Source organism: Dendrobates tinctorius, unplaced genomic scaffold, assembly GCF_039654945.1.
Source record: "Dendrobates tinctorius isolate UK_male_01 unplaced genomic scaffold, ASM3965494v1 ptg000257l, whole genome shotgun sequence".
Lineage (NCBI taxonomy): Eukaryota > Metazoa > Chordata > Amphibia > Anura > Dendrobatidae > Dendrobates > Dendrobates tinctorius.
In genome coordinates, this window is record NW_027361924.1 from 730213 (window position 1) to 752160 (window position 21948).

The 21948-nt window shown below is 48.1% G+C and overlaps 2 protein-coding genes and 1 non-coding gene across 6 annotated transcripts in view; 1 reads left to right on the plus strand and 2 right to left on the minus strand.

Moving 5' to 3' along the window:
- The window catches only part of RNF151 (ring finger protein 151), a 19862-nt gene extending 11210 nt beyond the window's left edge, over window positions 1-8652 (minus strand). The window contains exons 1-2 of the mRNA XM_073558417.1: window positions 8533-8652; window positions 8139-8284 (exon numbers count right to left, since the gene is read on the minus strand). Of these exons, the coding sequence (XP_073414518.1) occupies window positions 8139-8284; window positions 8533-8637 (251 nt within the window). The 5' untranslated portion in view covers window positions 8638-8652. The remainder of the gene's footprint in view (window positions 1-8138; window positions 8285-8532) is intronic.
- Window positions 73-21948, plus strand: part of RPS2 (ribosomal protein S2) — a 35164-nt gene continuing 13288 nt past the window's right edge. The window contains exons 1-4 of one of the 4 annotated variants that reach the window (XR_012226514.1): window positions 73-1063; window positions 1713-2747; window positions 4948-6010; window positions 6546-7614. Coding sequence is in view for 1 of the 4 variants with exons in the window: in XM_073558410.1 (XP_073414511.1) it covers window positions 5984-6010 (27 nt within the window). In the remaining 3 variants the exon portion in view is untranslated. Of the gene's footprint in view, window positions 1064-1712; window positions 6011-6545; window positions 7615-21948 lie in introns of those variants that run through there. The other 3 variants (XR_012226512.1, XR_012226513.1, XM_073558410.1) reach the window with 3 other exon arrangements.
- On the minus strand, window positions 14338-14465 carry LOC141069307 (small nucleolar RNA ACA64). Its single transcript, XR_012226535.1, has one exon. It is a non-coding gene; the product is annotated as a small nucleolar RNA ACA64 (small nucleolar RNA).

Here is a 21948-nt window from a genome sequence, read left to right on the forward strand (position 1 = left end):
TAGTTTCCCTGTGTTTTCTGTGTTGGCTACATGTGGACTCACTGGTACCATTGTGTGGTGTGGATCCCTCTATTCTGGATGTCCGTACCCACGCCTGCGTTTATTATCTGTTGGATCTGGAAAGAATATCTACCTTCATCATCGTTTCACGGCATATTGATATTATGGAGAATGCGGACACTCCATCGTGTTCGGGTCACTCGTCTATTACTATATAAGAAGAAGAGAAAGGAAGAAGGGGGAAAGAGAAGGAGAGAAGGGGAAAAGAAAAAAAAAAAAAGATTTTCTGGACTGTTGCATCAATCTTATTGTGTGCCTTTACAATCCTTACTGGTGCTCTGGATTTTTGGTAGCATACACTATCATATAATGTGTTTATATTGTTTGCCCCAATTATGATTGATGTCACTATCTTTACTGTATTTCCTCCATGGTCTGTCTTGGTTTATTATTTATTTTTTATTTTTTACTTGTTTTTTTTTTTGTTTTTTTTTTTTAATTTTCTTCTCCTGATTCTTTATGCTGTGACCTTAGTGCGCATACCTGCGCTCACCCGTTGCTCCGATATGGGTTTGGGCGTCTGCCCGCCTCAGGTTATACACGGGGTTAAATTCCCTCTGTTTTCCCTGACGCGTGACGCCTGCCCCATCTCCTGGAGGACTGAGGTGTTGCACTGAGTATGCGCCGCTATTATGGTCTGATTACATCTTTATCATTCATTGAGCTCTGACACTTTTTGTCAACGCAATACACTGCGCAGGCGTCTAGGGTAACGATGCTATCTAGTTTTTATATGAGTGCGGTTTTGTCCCGCCATTTTTTTTTTTTTTTTGTGACCATACTATTGATCACTTCCTGGTTTGAGTGAGCTGCACTGCGCATGCTCTGTCCGCTGCCTTTGGTTGGTAGACCTGCCCCATGTGACCGCTTTCAAGTGGGAGGTCTTTCTGCATAAAAACATGGTGGTTCACCTCAGTCAACACTCCCTTGATAAAGCGCCTGTGGCGGGCGCGAAACGTACGTCGGGTGTCGTTGCATGGGCCTTCACCTCCTCTGCTCCCCGGTAAGCAGCCTGCCTTTACTTGTTTCCACACTTCGGTCATTTGGACCGCTGGGCGGGTCGTCTCCCGGGTTCTCTCTGGCACAATTGCGCAGTTTTGATATGTTGATACATATGTTATTTACTATGTAAGAATCCTTCCACATGTCATTGATTCATTTATGTTCAGTGTCCATTGGACTTGCACATTGACCCCTCTGGATGGTTTTTTTTTTTTGGCGCTCTGGACATGTACAACTATGTACAATACACATTTAATTGAGTATGCCATATTTGACTATCTTTTACCATTAGACACATGTCTGTTATGTGCAATGCCCATGGGCTGACTGTATGTTGTGCCATGTAGATTTCGAGCACTGGTATCATTTTATTTACCCTGTCCTTGTCTGTCCTGATTGTTGTATCATTGGGGCTTATCCCCCCTATTTTAGTCAACTTGTATACTTGTCAGCACTTGATGTGAGTATTAATAAAATTTATACTTTTGCATATATTTTGTATCCGTTACTCCGTTTTCTCCTTTTTAAGATTAGCATATGGAGTGGTAATCCATGCACAAGGCGTTTTTGGACCATGGTCACCGCCTTGTCTCGTTCTCTGATACTGGGCATTATCATATATGTATTGATTGTATCTGTGTTTTTCACAGAATTTTCCTGCCCGAATATGGATTTTCGTGCACGTGACACGACGTGGCGTGCGCAGCTTAATGATGCTCTCCAGGACAGTAGTGGCGGGGACACTGGTGGTTGCAGCGGTGATATGCAAGCAGCTATGTTGAAATTCAGAGATCTGCTCAGGAAACGCACACGCATATGGTGGAACCATGAATTTCTTGACAAATATATTCAGAATAATCTTATCCCTAGGGGTCTGCGTATCCAGGTCTTCCCCTCTTTCCCCATTCAGGATGATTTCAAAGCCAAGTGGGAGGAGTTGGCCAATGTATGTTCTATGGGTTTTTTGGACCTATTGAAAACACAAAATAAAAAAACGCTTACTCTTCTCGAGAGTGAGATCGAAATTATTCAATTGGATTTACAAAAAGGCTTAACTGGGGAATCACTCAAAAAGTTTAACGATGAACTTGATGTTGACCTCCAAAAATGGGCCCAAGAAACACAAGCAACCAAGACGAAGAAACTCAAACGAGATATACAGGATAAATTAACGGCCCATGTGTACAGATGGCGCCATCCTCCTGATAGATCCAGACAGTTATATAGGAGTATGTCACGTTCTCGATCTAGATCTACATCTATTAAATCCACTGTTTCTGTTGACGACGAGGCATCGGTGCAGCTGTCTCATCCAGGTGGTACCCTCAGCTCCAGCTCTGACCCCGTAACTAAACGTGTGGTTACACGGCAATCTGCCAGAAAGAAGACATACACCGGACGCAATTTTACTGATTACTCAGCTGGTGGCCTTCAGGTAGTTAACCTCTCAACACATGCTCTTACACAACCCCAGTTGGAGGTTTTGAGTCGTGGACTGACTTTCTCCCCCACTAATCCTTTTAACTTTTTTGTAGCACTGAAGGATCTTCACCTGTTCTCCAGAAAGCTACTATTACGCAAGCTACACCATAAGAATATCTCTCAGGAGTCGTTGACGGAGAGTGAGATGGAGGCACTTCGAGTTTTGGAGGATCTTCTCGATGAGCAGACACCACCAAGTAGGAGTAAGTTTCCTCCACACGTTTTGCCGAAATCCACGAGATTCCCCCCCCTGTCTCTCAGTCCCGCCATCGACATTTTTACAAAACTAGTCGCAGAGGATTTCAGAAAATTACCATCTAGACGTAAATTTGACAACCTCACATGGAGACAGCGGAAGGCTATCTCCGAATTACAATCACTTTCGGGGGTGGTTTTCAAACCTGCTGACAAGGGGGGGAATATCGTGGTATGGCCTACACATATGTATGAACGTGAGGCACATAGGCAATTGAGAAACCGTAATACTTACGAAAGGTTATCCTATAACCCGACTGCCTCCTTCTCGCTCTCCCTTCAGCGTATTCTTGTTCGAGCTTTGGAGGGGGGTATTATAACCAAAACGGTCTTTGAGGGGCTGATGGTCCGAACCCCAAAGACACCCACCTTCTATCTCTTGCCTAAGATCCACAAGGACGCCGTCGAGCCGCCTGGCCGTCCGATTGTGTCTGGTATTGAAGGGCTCTGCGACCCAGTATGTAAATTTCTTGACTTCTACCTCAAACCACTGGTTGAATCATTACCATCTTACATTAAAGACACAACGGACGTCCTCACGCGGGTTGACGGCGTCCTTGTGGACGGTCATACCTTTCTGGTGACCGCGGACGTAGAGTCCCTTTATACATGTATTGACCATACCCTCGGTTTGGATGCGGTCCGCCTCTTCCTGGGGATGTCCGACCTGGACGGCCCGATGTGTGGACTACTCCTTGAGCTGCTGCAGTTTGTCCTTACCCACAATTTTTTTGTATTCAAAGATCAATTCTATCGTCAGCGGTGCGGCACGGCGATGGGCGCGGCCTGTGCGCCCTCGTACGCTAATCTCTTCTTGGGTGCCTGGGAGAGATCCATCTTTGGCGACGAGGGCGCGCCGGCCGCTTCCCATGTGCTGTGCTGGCACCGCTATATCGATGATGTTTTATTTTTTTGGGACGGGACACTGCAGCAGCTCGGGGACTTCATGGCATGGCTCAATGCTAATACTTTTAACATTAGATTGACATTTAAATATGATCTTAAAACTATTGACTTCCTGGACGTCACACTGGAGATCGACGATACACGCCGGATCCAGACTGACGTGTACAGGAAGCCCACTTCTGTCAACTCTTTACTCCATGCCGAGTCCGCACATAACACCTCTACCATCAGGGCCGTTCCTGTCGGTCAGTTCCTCAGGATGAGGCGGATCTGCTCCACCGAGGATGGTTTTGAAAGGCAAGCTAGGGACCTACAGACTCGTTTTCGCAACCGGGGATATAGTAACAGGAGCATACGAAAGGGTTACAGTAGAGCCAGGGCTACTGCCCGTAGGGACTTGCTTTATCCGAGGCGTGATAATACTGGGAGATCTGCTAAGTCAGGTGGATCTGCCCCAATACGTTTCATCTCTACCTTCAATCATGAATGGGAACACATGAGGAGCATTTTGGCCAAACACTGGGCAATTCTTGGCTCGGAGCCATCTCTGGGCCAGGTTATCGGTGATCGTCCTCTGATGACTTCAAGAAGATGTAGAAACTTGAGGGATTTTTTGGTCAAGAGCCATTACATCGCGACGACAACGAACCCCTTTGGATCTACTGGTCCAACTCGGGGGTGTTTTCCTTGCGGCCACTGTGTTGCCTGCCCGAATGTCCTTCGCTGCTCCTCCTTTCAGTCCTCCGATGGTGAAAAAGATTTTCACATCAAACAACACATTTCCTGCAGTAGTACTAATGTCATATACTACGCGACATGTGGGTGCCCACTGATATATGTGGGCCTCACATCAAGAGAATTACGTGTGAGAGTTCGTGAGCATGTTAGGGACATTCGGGCGGCCAAGACAGTGGTCGATCCTACTACCCTTAAGACCATCCCACGTCACTTCAGATCCTCCCATGATTGTGACCCGGGGTCCTTCATGGTAAGAGGTATTGAATGTGTACACTTGGGAATCCGAGCTGGAAATTACAAAAAGGCGTTGGCCCAGAGAGAGGCTAAGTGGATCGTCGCCCTGGATACTATGACCCCCAAAGGACTTAACGAATCTCTGAGTTTCTCCTCATTTTTATAGCTTCTGCTGTCTCCGCTGCACTCACCATTGTTTCATTTTTTTAGGCCCTATCAACATTCGGTTTGTATGATTTTAACTTTTTGTCTTTTTATATATTTTTTTAGTTTCCCTGTGTTTTCTGTGTTGGCTACATGTGGACTCACTGGTACCATTGTGTGGTGTGGACCCCTCTATTCTGGATGTCCGTACCCACGCCTGCGTTTATTATCTGTTGGATCTGGAAAGAATATCTACCTTCATCATCGTTTCACGGCATATTGATATTATGGAGAATGCGGACACTCCATCGTGTTCGGGTCACTCGTCTATTACTATATAAGAAGAAGAGAAAGGAAGAAGGGGGAAAGAGAAGGAGAGAAGGGGAAAAGAAAAAAAAAAAAAAAAAGATTTTCTGGACTGTTGCATCAATCTTATTGTGTGCCTTTACAATCCTTACTGGTGCTCTGGATTTTTGGTAGCATACACTATCATATAATGTGTTTATATTGTTTGCCCCAATTATGATTGATGTCACTATCTTTACTGTATTTCCTCCATGGTCTGTCTTGGTTTATTATTTATTTTTTATTTTTTACTTGTTTTTTGTTTTTTTTTTTTAATTTTCTTCTCCTGATTCTTTATGCTGTGACCTTAGTGCGCATACCTGCGCTCACCCGTTGCTCCGATATGGGTTTGGGCGTCTGCCCGCCTCAGGTTATACACGGGGTTAAATTCCCTCTGTTTTCCCTGACGCGTGACGCCTGCCCCATCTCCTGGAGGACTGAGGTGTTGCACTGAGTATGCGCCGCTATTATGGTCTGATTACATCTTTATCATTCATTGAGCTCTGACACTTTTTGTCAACGCAATACACTGCGCAGGCGTCTAGGGTAACGATGCTATCTAGTTTTTATATGAGTGCGGTTTTGTCCCGCCATATTTTTTTTTTTTTTTTTTGTGACCATACTATTGATCACTTCCTGGTTTGAGTGAGCTGCACTGCGCATGCTTTGTCCGCTGCCTTTGGTTGGTAGACCTGCCCCATGTGACCGCTTTCAAGTGGGAGGTCTTTCTGCATAAAAACATGGTGGTTCACCTCAGTCAACACTCCCTTGATAAAGCGCCTGTGGCGGGCGCGAAACGTACGTCGGGTGTCGTTGCATGGGCCTTCACCTCCTCTGCTCCCCGGTAAGCAGCCTGCCTTTTCTTGTTTCCACACTTCGGTCATTTGGACCGCTGGGCGGGTCGTCTCCCGGGTTCTCTCTGGCACAATTGCGCAGTTTTGATATGTTGATACATATGTTATTTACTATGTAAGAATCCTTCCACATGTCATTGATTCATTTATGTTCAGTGTCCATTGGACTTGCACATTGACCCCTCTGGATGGTTTTTTTTTTTTTTTTTTTGGCGCTCTGGACATGTACAACTATGTACAATACACATTTAATTGAGTATGCCATATTTGACTATCTTTTACCATTAGACACATGTCTGTTATGTGCAATGCCCATGGGCTGACTGAACGTTGTGCCATGTAGATTTCGAGCACTGGTATCATTTTATTTACCCTGTCCTTGTCTGTCCTGATTGTTGTATCATTGGGGCTTATCCCCCCTATTTTAGTCAACTTGTATACTTGTCAGCACTTGATGTGAGTATTAATAAAATTTATACTTTTGCATATATTTTGTATCCGTTACTCCGTTTTCTCCTTTTTAAGAACCCACACAAGAGGCTCAGGTAGTGCAGCTCATCCAGGATGGCACATCAATGCGAGCTGTTGCAAGAAGGTTTGCTGTGTCTGTCAGCGTAGTGTCCAGAGGCTGGAGGCACTACCAGGAGACAGGCCAGTACATGAAGAGACGTGGAGGGGGCCGTGGGAGGGCAAGAACCCAGAAACAGGACCGCTACCTCAGACTTTGTGTAAGGAGGAACAGGAGGAGCACTGCAAGAGCCCTGCAAAATGACCTCCAGCAGGCCACAAATGTGCATGTGTCTGCACAAACGGTTACAGTAGAAACCGACTCCATGAGGATGGTACGGTATGAGGGGCCAACCTCCACAGATCAGATGGGGGTTGTGCTCACAACCCAACACCGTGCAGGACGCTTGGCATTTGCCACAGAACACCAGGATTGGCAAATTCGTCACTGGCACCCTGTGCTCTTCACAGATAAAAGCAGGTTCACACTGAGCACTTATGACAGTCTGGAGATGCCGTGGAGAGCGATCTGCTGCCTGCAACATCCTTCAGCATGACCGGTTTGGTGGTGGGTCAGTAATGGTGTGGGGTGGCATTTATTTGGAGGACTGCACAGCCCTCCATGTGCTCGGCAAAGGTAGCCTGACTGCCATTAGGTACCAAGATGAGATCCTCAGACCCCTTGTGAGACCATATGCTGGTGCGGTTGGCCCTGGGTTCCTCCTAATGCAGGACAATGCCAGACCTCATGTGGCTTTAGTGTGTCAGCAGTTCTTGCAAGATGAAGGCATTGAAGCTATGGACTGGCCCGCCCGTTCCCCAGACCTGAATCCAATTGAGCATATCTGGGACATCATGTCTCGCTCCATCCACCAACGTCACATTGCACCAGACTGTCTAGTAGTTCGCGGATGCTTTAGTCCAGGTCTGGGAGGAGATCCCTCAGGAGAACATCTGCAACCTCATCAAGAGCATGCCCAGGTGTTGTACAGTAGGGAGGTCATACACAATACTGAGCATCATTTTGACTTGTTTTGACTCCAAATCCAGGCCTCCATTGGTTAATAAATTTGATTTCCATTGGTGATTTTTATGTGATTTTGTTGTCATCACATTCAACTTTGTACAGAACAAAGTATTCAATGAGAATATTTCATTCATTCAGATCTAGGATGTGTTATTTGAGTGTCCCCTTTATTCCTTTGAGCAGTGTATAAGTAATGCACCCAACCTCAATCGTCTGTATGCATGCTCACCACACAACCTCCAAGACCTGTATGGATGCTCACCATGCAAGATTTGCTTAACAAAAAGCATGTTCAAGCACAATTAAAGATTTCTCAACATTTAGCCAACCCTGTTAAATACTGGTCGACTACAGTCTGGTCAGACAAGACCAAAATTGAATTATTTGGATGCAATTTTGGGAAACTGACATTTTGCGGTCACACTTGCACTTGTCATGGACCCCCCTCACCCAAACACCTGTTGACAGATCTTATATTTTTATTATGAGTTCTCCAATACTAGCGCAGCCTATTAACCCTCTGCAGCCTTGATCGTACAGCTCACATAACACCCTTATTACTACATTTCCCCTCATTTTCTCACCTTTTTAGCCATTGCAAAATGCATTTTCTGCAGAAGATGTGCCCGCAGGAGATCATGATGGGGCACCTGAGCACACCATGGCAGATGGAGCACAGTAGATCGTCATCTGGATTGTCTGTAAATATATCTAGATCGTATCCTCCTCCCTGAAAATTTGTAAGCATCAGGTCATTAATAAAAGGTCTGCGGCACTAGGAACACACTGACCACTTCAGAGCCACCCCACGCCCTTGTTCACAGGGACCTTACAACCATGGTCATGACCTGGGTTGTCCCCGTAAAAGTTCAAGTACCCACTGGAGACCTTAAATGTCCCCTGGCACACATCACACCAGTACATACCATTGTAATACATATGTACGCTCCACTGCCCCAGGGAATCTGTTACACTTACCACCGCCTGTCCCAGCGCAGCCATCCACCACTCAGCTCTTTCTAGATCCAGGTCACATTCATCACCCTGATCACGTGCAGCCGGCTGACCCGTCACATTCACCATACGTCCACGTCAGCATTTATTCCGGACACGGACCACTATTGGCTCTGCAGATCAATGGGCAACTCGCTTCCTAGCTGTGTATTGTTTTCAGCCCGAAATATACTGCACAATGCAGGACAGGAGTCTACGTGCACCCATTGTTCTGCACAGAGGTGGAAAACTGTCAGGAGTCAGAAAATGAGGCAAAAAGTTCTATACATGAAGTGCAACTTTATTGAAGTTTAAACAATAAAGCAACACGACAAGTAACGAAACCTACTGTAAAAACTCACGCATACGATAAAGGACCTGCAAAATGGAGAGGAAAGGCTGAATGTCAACTATATTTTAGGTCCATTGAATAATGAGATGTCACAGATAACGGACTCTGGGAATAGTGGGAAATAAGACCACCTTTCCAGGATCAGAAAATATCGGCTTACATTGCATTAGTTCCCCTCGTGATGCAGAAACCGCTAATCCTTAAAGAGGCCAATATGTTCTTTCCGGCACCGCTCGCCGACACCACCCATTATGCTGGTAGCTGCCTTTGGACGTCCATGTACCACCCGCCAGCCATTACTTGTACCTGGCAGGCACCGGTCACAACAGCTAGTGTGGCACTGAGCGGTGACATAAAAATCCTTTAAGTCCCGGGCTACTAGGATTTCAGCCATGACAGGTTTGCAGCTGTGCCATTAAATTGGACAACTTTAGCACCTAGTTTGTGGGACTTGGGAGCCAAATTAATAGTATTGTCACTACACTAAGAGTTGTATTATACAGAATTTGAGGGGACCGTTTGTGTGAATTTTCTGACCAGATGATCAAGATCTCACACTGTGGTCAGATGCTTTTGCTTGGTCATTTGTCTTCCTCCCATCACGCTTAAGATCGGACTGGTCCCTCAATGTCCTATGCACACTCCGCAACAGCAAGAAGTACAAGTTGTGGAATTAAGGAACTCACAGGATGGAGACAAGTTAATGATCTGGAAATGGTGAGAAACTGAAAACAAAACATTGGGATTTATTCAGTCTGGAGCAGGGTTCCCCAACTCCAGTCCTAAAGGCCCACCAACAGATCATGTTTTCAGGATTTCCTTAGTATTGCCAAGGTGATAATTGCTTCACCTGTACAATACAAAGGAAATCCTGAAAACATGATCTGTTGGTGGGCCTTGAGGACTGGAGTTGGGGAACCCTGGTCTGGAGCGCCACATACAGAAATCCCAGCACTAGGGTTATTAATGGTCGTCTGAGCAAGGTTCTACCGCGCTTAAAGTACTTTGGCAAATCATCAAGATCCCCTGCTGGCAGCTCCATGCATCACCGGTGAATGTAGTCCCCGATGAGACCAGTCCAGAGACGCTGCAGACGTGCGAGCAGGTTTAGGCCACGGCAGCTGCTCACTGTAGCATGAGCAACATGAGGCATAGCGTGGAATTGAAAACCAGCTCCTGGGACATAAATGGCCGCACCACTGGTTCTACCACCCCGAGAGGTTAGTGTACCAGGAATGTAGACTAATGGGTTACAGTTACTGTACCCCACAGCATAATCCCCAGTGTGGGACCTCACAAAGGTCTCTTCATGGTGTTGCCCACATGATCTCCAGCCTAATTTACCGCAAACCAAGAGGGACACTGACCATAACTACTGCTAGTAAACCTATATATTAATGCTACTGAGCCAAGTAAGCGCCTTAAAATTTGCATCTAAACTCTGAAAAAAAAACAGTATGTGAACATAGCCTTAGGGCCCCGTCACACATAGCGACTCACCAGCGATCCCGACAACGATATCAACATGTCAGGATCACTGGTGAGCTGTTAAGACAGCTTCACCAGCGAACGGCATCGCTGTGTACTTTAACTACCAGCACGCAGATGCAGGGAGCTGGTAACTAAGGTACACATCAGGTTTCTAAGTGACACACATCCCTTAGGCTAGTTTCACATTTGCGTTTCAGGGCGCAGCAACGGCCTGTGCACGGCCGCCGCTAAGCCCCGCCCCCTCCGATAGCTCCGCCTCTGGGCACATGACGCTGCATGCGTCCCCTATCTTTACCACTGGGGACGCAGGCCGTGCGCAGTATGCGTTTGGCGGCGTGCATCGTCCTTTTGACGGTGCGCCACCAAATTGCAACAGGTTGCGTTTGGCGCTGGTCGGCGCACCGTCAAAAGGACGCAGGCGCCACCAAAACGCATACTGCGCACGGCCTGCGTCCTCAGTGATAAAGATAGGGGACGCATGCAGCGTCATGCGCCCGGAGGTGGAGCTATCGGAGGGGTACGGCAGGGGCGGGGCTTAGCTGCTGCCATGAGCAGGCTGTCGCTGCGCCCTGAGACGCAAGTGTGAAACTAGCCTTGGAAACCCGATCTGTACCTTAGTTACCAGCTGATCGCTGGTCTCCCACCGGTCACACACAGCGATGCGTGCTGGCTAGTGGGAGACCAGCGATCAAAGATCTGTCCAGGGCTTTCCAACAGCGATCAGCGATACCGGCAGGGGGGCCGGTCGCTGGTAAGTGTCACACACAGCGATCTCGCTAGTGAGATCACGGTTGCGTCACAAAACTTGTGACTCAGCTATGTGTGACGGGGCCCTTACACTCCAAATGTAACTTACCAGCAGGTGGAATAATGTCACAGCAGGTGTGATGCTGCCAGTCCCATCCCAGGCTGGTAGCAAGGGATGTTCACAATCTGCATACGCTGCCTCATTATCCCCAGAGTCCACAACATTGAAACCATGGAAGTGCAAGGGCTCCAAGATTTCACAAAATATTGGCAGAGCCCTTACACCAAACACCCATTCCTGCAAGCTTGGGATTTGCAGAATCGCACCTCTGCACACCCCCTCCTCTCAGTCCAATGCCTGCAGAATCACCCAACTCCTGCAACCCCCCCGTAAGCTACTTTTCAGACTATAAGCCACACCCACCATTTTTTCTTTTTTTAGGGGGGTTGAGGTGCATCTTACAGTAAAAAAATACTGTAAGTATAAAGCTATGAGCCCCCCCAAAATTGCTTTTATCTGATCTTCAAGTAACTCGACAGTTTGGAGCTTAAACATCTTACAAACAATACCACTTCCTCAATTTCCATAACCTACAACTTGTCCTTCTTGGTGTTGTAATTTCAATGTTCCGGCATGTATACAGGCAAAGGTTTTGGCAGAGATTGTTGTGGAGAAAAACCAACATGATGAACTTGTATATATTGTTATTTAGAGCAGATAAGTCTGCTGCCCATAGAGGACAACGGGCCTTATGGTAACTATGACCAGTAGCAGGTAATGAAAACTGCATCATTTAGGCCGAGTGCCCACATTGCAGAATTTTCCGCAATTCCCTGCCGTGGGTAAAACGCATGCAGAATTTGCATGCATTTTCCTGCAAAATACTAGCATTTTTAGCTTGGAAAGGTGATTGACAGGTTGGTCACACACAAGCATAGTGCTTGACAAGTGTGACCAACTTTTTACTATTGATGCTGCCTATGCAGCATCAATAGAAAAGATAGAATGTAAGAATAAAAAATAGGGATATACTCGCCTTCTGCCGGCCAGCTCCATTCCCAGGGATGCATTGCGACAATGACCTCAGATGACGTAGCGGTCACATGACCGTGGCGTCATCTGGGGTGATTCGCGCAATGCATCCCTGGGTACGGAAGTTGCCAGCAGCGTGGCTGAGGGCTGACAGAAGGTGAGTATATCCCTATTTTTTATTTGAATTCTATTTTTTACAGAATTATGGTACCCAGGGCCTGGAGGACAGTCTCCTCTCCTCCAGACCCTGGGTACCATTCGCACATGAAGAGCTCACTTTACGCATGGTGGGCATAGCCGCGGTAAATCCTAATGCTCCTGTTATTCAGCCTTATAGATGTATGATGATGCACAGCTCCCCTCACACACAATAGGGTGCCTGCAGTCACCCCCACTACTGACAAAATAAACCTCACCTTGTTCCATTACCCCCAATGTGCAGTGTGTGAACTAAGACTCAGCACAGCAGCTACAATCTAGTCACATCATCGTACCTGCTGCACTGAGACTCCGTTGAATGGTGGCTCCTGTTCCACCATTGAATTAATCTGAGGACCAAGGCCATATTGCCCAGGTCTGTTTTATGATATACTGAAATACATTTAAACCTTTATTGACAAATTCAAGTTTCATTAAAGACTGAATATTTACAGCGTTGCCCCTTATTTTTTAGGACTTCTGCAATTCTCTCAGGCATGCTGGATATCAGTTTCTGGGCCAAATCCTGAGTGATTGCAGCCCACTCTTCCCTAATCATTGCTTGGAGCTTATCAGAACTTAGGACTTTTTGTTTGGCCAGCTGCTTTTTGAGGATTGACCACAGGTTCTCAATGGGATTAAGATCTGGAGAGTTTCCTGGCCATGAGCCCAGAACTGCAATGTTTTGCTCACTGAGCCACTTAGTCACCAGTTTTGCCCTGTGACATGGTGCATCATCATGCTGGAAAACATATTGGTCATCACCAAACTGTTCCTGGATGGTTGGGAGAAGTTGCTCTTGGAGGAGGGTTAGATACCATTCTTTATTCATGGCTGGGGTCTGAGGAAAGATTGTAAGTGAGCCCACTCCCTTGGATGAAAAGCAACCCCACACATGAATGGTCCCAGAATTATTTACTGATGGCATGAAACAGGCCTCAGGGAAGCTCTCACCCCTTCTCTGAAGCATCATTCTTCCAGATACCCCTAACAGTCTAAAAGTCGCTTTATCAGAGAAAATTACTTTCCCCCAGTCCGCTGCAGTCCAATCCCTGTACTTCCTGCAGAATGTCAGTCTGTCCTTTATGTTATTCTGGGAGAGAAGTGACTTCTTTGCTACCCTTTTCGTCACTAACCCAGCCTCCAAAAGCCTTCTCCTCACTGTGCGAGCAGATGCACTGACCCCTGCCTGCTGCCATTCCAGAGCAAGCTCAGCACTGGTGTTAAACTGATCCTCTTGCTGAATCTTCTTTAGGAGACTGTCCTGGCACTTGCTAGTCTTTCTTGGGCGCCCTGAAGCCTTCTTCACAGCAATCGAACCACTCTCTTTGAAGCTCTTGATGATCCGATAAACGGTTGATTTAGGGGCTATCGTAGAAGCGGCAATAGCTTTGATTGATAATCCCTTTTGATGCAAAGCAATAATGTCTGCACGTGTTTCCTTAGAGGTAACCATGGTTAACAAAAGACAATTTCAAGCTTCAGTACCATAGTTCAGTCTGCTCTTTTAAATTAATTAGCATGAAAGTGATATCAAGTGCCTTGTCCTAGTTAACACTTTCTCCAGCGTTAACAAGATCACTGGAATGATGTAAGCAGGTCATTTAGTGGCAGGGTTTAAAAATCATTAATGGAAAGGAAATGACTACATTTCTTTGTAATTTATCTTATCTCTCTTCAAAACAATCTGGCCACAAAAACAAAACCAAGCACCAAAAACAAAACTTGTGTCAGCCTCAATACTTTTGGACACAACCGTATATTCCACCCCTGACAGGCTGCATTGTCACCGCATAATCAGTGTTATTAACTATCCATGATGTTAGCGCCTCTGCCAGGTGATCACCGCAAATTTTTCTAGCTCAGCTTCCACAAGTGCAGCCCCGACAAGGTCTAAAATAAAGAAAACAAAAGGTTAATCAGGTGCAGTCACACGACACATGCACACTCCATGTATGCACAGCCAGACTAGTGTAGGAACACGGGTCTCATTACACACATATAGGTTATGGGTAATGAGCTAAATGCTCCCAATTCCTGTAGGCACAGTGATCTTACTAAAGGCTACGAAGAGGCCAGAAGTAATTTTCAGTTTGTGCCAAAGTCACTATGCCAATATCCCCCAATACAAGTCATTCATCAGACTGCCAAGATCTCCACCTACAGACATTATGCCCCAAACATCCTACCTGTACGCTGACCCTGGGGCCCAGGCTATGCCATACAAACCTCCAGCCCCGGACGCATCACTACATATTACATATACACCACCCACACCAGCCTGCACCATTAGGCTATGTGCGCAAGTGCAGATTTTTCAAGGAATTTTCTGCAGCAGTTCCGCAGCTCCCGGCATCAGGAAATACGCGAAAAATCCACCTGCTGATCGACAGGTTGGTCACACTCATTTGACAAGTGACCAACTTTTTACTATTGCGGCTGCCTAAGCATCAGTAGTAAAAACATATGTTAAAGATAAAAAAAAAAACACGGGATATTCTCACCTTCCGGCATCCCCAGGCCTCAGCAATGCTCCCGGTCCCAGCGATACTTGTGACAAAGACCTCTGATGACGTACGCTACGTCATCACAGGTCATTATCGCGTAAGGCATTGCTTGGAACGGGAGTTACCAGGAGCATCGCTGAAGCCTGGGGACATCGGAAGGCAAATTTATCACGATTTTTTCTTTTTTTTCCCCCAGGGATATGGTACCCAGGGCCTGGAGGACAGTCTCCTCCAGACCCCGGGTACCAGCCACACATTTTCCGCAAAAAGAATGAGCCTGCTGCGTATTTTTCCGTGATGCAATTTTGCCCCAGAAAAATACGCAGCATTAGCACAGCATGTGTGGAATACAATGGCTTGCTTATTTTATGCATTTTTGCAGCAAAAACACGCATAAAATCTGCAGGCATTCCAGACATGTGAACACAGCCTTACACTATATATATGCCCAGCCCACATTACACTGTATACCACCCACTCCAGAGTAGCCAATTACACTATATACCCCCCAGTCAATCCTGCACCACTACACTATATACACCAAACCCTGTAACATTACACTATATACACCCCCCCACCCAGAGGAGCATAGTCTGCACCACTACACTATATACACCCCCCCACCCAGAGGAGCATAGTCTACACCACTACACTATATACACCCCCCCACCCAGAGGAGCATAGTCTGCACCACTACACTATATACACCCCCCCACCCAGAGGAGCATAGTCTGCACCACTACACTATACACCCCCCCACCCAGAGGAGCATAGTCTACACCACTACACTATATACACCCCCCCACCCAGAGGAGCATAGTCTGCACCACTACACTATATATACCCCCCCACCCAGAGGAGCATAGTCTACACCACTACACTATATACACCCCCCCACCCAGAGGCGCATAGTCTGCACCACTACACTATACACCCCCCCACCCAGAGGAGCATAGTCTACACCACTACACTATATACACCCCCCCACCCAGAGGAGCATAGTCTGCACCACTACACTATATATACCCCCCCACCCAGAGGAGCATAGTCTACACCACTACACTATATACACCCCCCCACCCAGAGGAGCATAGTCCGCACCACTACACTATATACACCCCCCCACCCAGAGGAGCATAGTCCGCACCACTACACTATATACACCCCCCCACCCAGAGGAGCATAGTCTGCACCACTACCCCCCCACCCAGAGGAGCATAGTCTGCACCACTACACTATACACCCCCCCACCCAGAGGAGCATAGTCTGCACCACTACACTATATATACCCCCCCACCCAGAGGAGCATAGTCTACACCACTACACTATATACACCCCCCACCCAGAGGAGCATAGTCTGCACCACTACACTATATACACCCCCCACCCAGAGGAGCATAGTCCGCACCACTACACTATATACACCCCCCACCCAGAGGAGCATAGTCTGCACCACTACCCCCCCACCCAGAGGAGCATAGTCTGCACCACTACACTATACACCCCCCCACCCAGAGGAGCATAGTCTGCACCACTACACTATATACACCCCCCACCCAGAGGAGCATAGTCCGCACCACTACACTATATACACCCCCCCACCCAGAGGAGCATAGTCTGCACCACTACACTATATACACCCCCCCACCCAGAGGAGCATAGTCTGCACCACTACACTATACACCCCCCCCACCCAGAGGAGCATAGTCTGCACCACTACACTATACACCCCCCCCCACCCAGAGGAGCATAGTCTGCACCACTACACTATATACAGTCATGGCCAAAAGTTTAGAGAATGACACAAATATTATATTTTCACATGATCTGCTGGCCTCTGGTTTTTATGTGTGTTTGTCAGATGTTTTTATCACATACAGAAATATAATTGCAATCATATTATGAGTAACAAAAGGTTATATTGACAGTTAGAATGAGTTAATGCAGCAAGTCAATATTTGCAGTGTTCTTCAGGACCTCAGCAATTCTCCCTGGCATGCTCTCAATCAACTTCTGGATCAAATCCTGACTGATAGCAGTCCATTCTTGCAAAATCAATGCTTTTATTTTGTCTGAATTTGAAGGTTTTTGTTTGTCCACCCGTCTCTTGATTGACCACAAGTTCTCAATGGGATTAAGATCTGGGGAGTTTCCAGGCCATGGTCCCAAAATCTCTATGTTTTGTTCCCTGAGCCATTTAGTTATCACCTTTGCTTTATGGCAAGGTGCTCCATCATGTTGAAAAAGGCATTGTTGATCGCCAAACTGCTCTTGGATGGTTGGGAGAAGTTGCTCTCGGAGGACATTCTGGTACCATTCTTTATTCATGGCTGTGTTTTTAGGCAAGACTGAGAGAGAGCCCATTCCCTTGGCTGAGAAGCCACCCCACACATGAATGGTTTCAGGATGCTTGACAGATGGCATGAGACAAGACTGGTGGTAGCGCTCACCTGGTCTTCTCCGAATAAGCCGTTTTCCAGATGTCCCAAACAATCGAAAAGGGGATTCATCAGAGAAAATTACTTTACCCCAGTCCTCAGCAGTCCACTCCCTGTACCTCTTGCAGAATATCAGTCTGTTCATGATGTTTTTTCTGGAGAGAAGTGGCTTCTTTGCTCCCCTCCTTGAGACCAGGCCTTGCTCCAAGAGTCTCCGCCTCACAGTGCGTGCAGATGCACTCACACCTGCCTGCTGCCATTCCTGAGCAAGCTCTGCACTGCTGCTAGCCCGATCCTGCAGCTGAAACACTTGAGACGGTCCTGGCGCTTGCTGGTCTTTCTTGAGCGCCCTGGAGCCTTTTTGGCAACAAGGGAACCTCTCTCCTTGAAGTTCTTGATGATGCAATAGATTGTTGACTGAGGTGCAATCTTTCTAGCTGCGATACTCTTCCCTGTTAGGCCATTTTTGTGCAGTGCAATGATGACTGCACGTGTTTCTTTAGAGATAACCATGGTTAACAGAAGAGAAACAATGATGCCAAGCACCAGCCTCCTTTTAAAGTGTCCAGTGGTGCCATTCTTACTTAATCATGACAGATTGATCTCCAGCCCTGTCCTCATCAACACCCACACCTGTGTTAATGGAGCAATCACTGAAACGATGTTAGCTGGTCCTTTTAAGGCAGGGCTGCAATGATGTTGAAATGTGTTTTGGGGGATAAAGTTCATTTTCTAGGCAAATATTGACTTTGCAAGTAATTGCTGTTAAGCTGATCACTCTTTATAACATTCTGGAGTATATGCAAATTGCCATTAGAAAAAATGAAGCAGTAGACTTTGTAAAAATTAATATTTGTGTCATTCTCTAAACTTTTGGCCATGACTGTACACCCTCCCACCCAGAGGAGCATAGTCTGCACCACTACACTATATACACCCCCACCCAGAGGAGCATAGTCTGCACCACTACACTATATACACCCCCACCCAGAGGAGCATAGTCTGCACCACTACACTATATACACCATTACCAGTAAACAGTAGCTTAGCTACTGGGGTGGCAGTCGCCCCAGGCCCCGTCCCATGAAGGGGCCCCCCAATCCATGATCACTTCTGTCATAAGGCTGCCTTCCTGAGAATGTGCACACAGGCTCACAGCGTGGCAGAGTCCTCAGTGCAGGGGTAACACAGAGCTGACCTGATCACTGACAGGCTGGGGTCAGCTCTGCTCCTTGCTCTGGCTCATGCAGGCTGGGGCTCCCCTGGGTCCTAGTGCTCACCCTTGAGTGTCCTCTGACACTGCCTGGGCCTGACCTCATCGCATGCTCTTCACCTGCAGCACTGGATGAGAAATTGCCAGGGCCCCTGCAAACTTCATCTGAAGGCAGCCAGAAAGTATAATGCTAAGTAAATTCAGGTATGTAGTGATCACTGTGGGGTGAATGTGATAAGATGGGGGTAGGGTGGGAGCTGAAGGGGTGGTAGAGGGAGGACAGGGGGCTTATTAGTGTTTACTTACTATTTTGCACTACACCCACAGCACATGTGCTGTTTGGGGGCTGAAAGGGAGGTAGGGGGCTTATTATTCTTACAGCCAGGGGTCTTATACGCCCAGCCTGTGAGTACAACAAGCCCCCATACAGTAACCGCAGCATGAGCTGCATTATATGTAATACTGTTATAGTAAATTACTTCTTATAATAACGTTATTAAACCTCTCCTGACCAGTGATACAGGACGCTCATGGGTTGTGCAGCGTCTGTCAGCAGCGGCTGTCCCAGCCAGGTATGTTCCCATGATCAGTAAACGCTGCGGGTTGGACGGTGCGTACATCCACAGCGCCCAACCCACAGCGTCCAGATGTTACAGCATAGTGGATGGGATTTCTAGAAATCCTATGTCCACTATGCATGCACCGACATCCACAGCTCACCTGCAGAGACGGACATGTGCTACGTCGAAAGCGCTGCCAATGCCTGAACTTCTGCACATACCGAAAAGCTGCCGCGTTTCAGAGAAAAACATACTAATAGCTGCTGGGGAGCGAGCGGCGCTGTGCACTAGTCCTACAGACAGGTCCCTGGCGGCTTCTCCCCGGCTGCTCATGGTGACTGACAAGTCTCTGCTATACACACACATAGGATGACACGTTTCAGTCACTGTCAGCGGGCGGGAAGAGGGCACCAGTGACCTGTCTGTAGGACTAGTGCATAGCGCCGCTCGCAGTAGGTTTTCTCTGAAACGCCGCAGCTTTTGGGTATGTGCACACGCGGATGGCTGTGTGGATCCACAAGAGATTACAGTACAATGTTTTCCTATGGAAAAAAAATACCCTGTGCACATACTGCAGAAAAAGCCGCGTGGAAACAGCGGTTTATTTTCCGCGGCATGTCAATTCTTTGTGCGGATTCTGCAGCGTTTATACACCCATTCCATTATAGGAATCTGCAGGTGTAAAAACAAAGGCGAAATCCACACAAAATCTGCAGGTAATACGCTCTGATTTTTCCCTGCGGATTCTACCAAAAATAGCAGATTCTGCGCAGAAAATTCCAAACACGAATCCGCAACGTGTGCACATACCCTTACAGAGACATCCCTACCTGGTGAGAGACTACAGCCGGGGCGGATACACGCTGCATATAGGTTGAGCAGCCTGTATCACCTGTCAGGCGCCCTGTAAAGGGGTAGTCCAGGCTTGGGATTAAAGTCTGCAGTCAAGCTATGTGACTGCCATATGACAAGGTGCACAGTGCCTGCTGCCAAGAGTCCGATCAGGCGCGATCAGGTGGTCATGCAAGCTCACGTGTGCTATTTGCACACACTGACTAGACATGTTGGGCGTCTTTCAAAAGAATTGCGAGAAGCCAAAAGAGTGTAGGCGACATTACTGCAAGTTGTATACCCACGATCACATGGCCGCCTGCTCACATCACCGATACTGGGGCCATTATTACTGTACATGGGGAGACTCGGGGGACTTTATTAAACGTGAATATAAGTAGAACTCAGCACTCGAGAGGTATGTAACAAGAATTACATTGTATTCACAATCCATTTAGTCCAATGTGAACACAATTTCAGGGGGCCCTCATATGGTGTGGTGGCCATTATAGAGGATCAGGACTACTGTTGGGGCCATTATACAGTTTGGGCGCTAACGAGAGGTCCATCATACAGCTTGGGGGATAATATGAGAGGCCCTCACAGTGTGGGGAGTCTATATAAAGCATGGGGACTACTGTAGGGCCATTATACAATGTGAGCTAATATTGGGGCCATCATATAGTGTGGAGACGACTGTAGAGGCTAATATAAAGTGTGAGGACCAATATATCGTATTGGGGTTACTGTGGGAGCCATTAGACAGTGTGGAGGCCATTATATAGTGCGGCGTTCCTGTGGGGGCCTTTATCCACTGTGATGACTACTGTGGAGTTCATTATATTGTGTTTGAGCGCAGAAGGCCCATCATTGTTTATAGGAGAGCTGTGGGCCCCCCGATACCGTGTCTAGGAGAGCTGTGGGCCCCCCGATACCGTGTCTAGGAGAGCAGTGGGCCCCCCGATACCGTGTCTAGGAGAGCAGTGGGCCCCCCCGATACCGTGTCTAGGAGAGCAGTGGGCCCCCCCGATACCGTGTCTAGGAGAGCAGTGGGCCCCCCGATACCGTGTCTAGGAGAGCAGTGGGCCCCCCGATACCGTGTCTAGGAGAGCAGTGGGCCCCCCGATACCGTGTCTAGGAGAGCAGTGGGCCCCCCGATACCGTGTCTAGGAGAGCAGTGGGCCCCCCGATACCGTGTCTAGGAGAGCAGTGGGCCCCCCGATACCGTGTCTAGGAGAGCAGTGGGCCCCCGATACCGTGTCTAGGAGAGCAGTGGGCCCCCCGATACCGTGTCTAGGAGAGCAGTGGGCCCCCCGATACCGTGTCTAGGAGAGCAGTGGGCCCCCCGATACCGTGTCTAGGAGAGCAGTGGGCCCCCCGATACCGTGTCTAGGAGAGCAGTGGGCCCCCCGATACCGTGTCTAGGAGAGCAGTGGGCCCCCCGATACCGTGTCTAGGAGAGCAGTGGGCCCCCCGATACCGTGTCTAGGAGAGCAGTGGGCCCCCCGATACCGTGTCTAGGAGAGCAGTGGGCCCCCCGATACCGTGTCTAGGAGAGCAGTGGGCCCCCCGATACCGTGTCTAGGAGAGCAGTGGGCCCCCCGATACCGTGTCTAGGAGAGCAGTGGGCCCCCCGATACCGTGTCTAGGAGAGCAGTGGGCCCCCCGATACCGTGTCTAGGAGAGCAGTGGGCCCCCCGATACCGTGTCTAGGAGAGCAGTGGGCCCCCCGATACCGTGTCTAGGAGAGCAGTGGGCCCCCCGATACCGTGTCTAGGAGAGCAGTGGGCCCCCCGATACCGTGTCTAGGAGAGCAGTGGGCCCCCCGATACCGTGTCTAGGAGAGCAGTGGGCCCCCCGATACCGTGTCTAGGAGAGCAGTGGGCCCCCCGATACCGTGTCTAGGAGAGCTGTGGGCCCCCCGATACCGTGTCTAGGAGAGCTGTGGGCCCCCCGATACCGTGTCTAGGAGAGCTGTGGGCCCCCCGATACCGTGTCTAGGAGAGCTGTGGGCCCCCCGATACCGTGTCT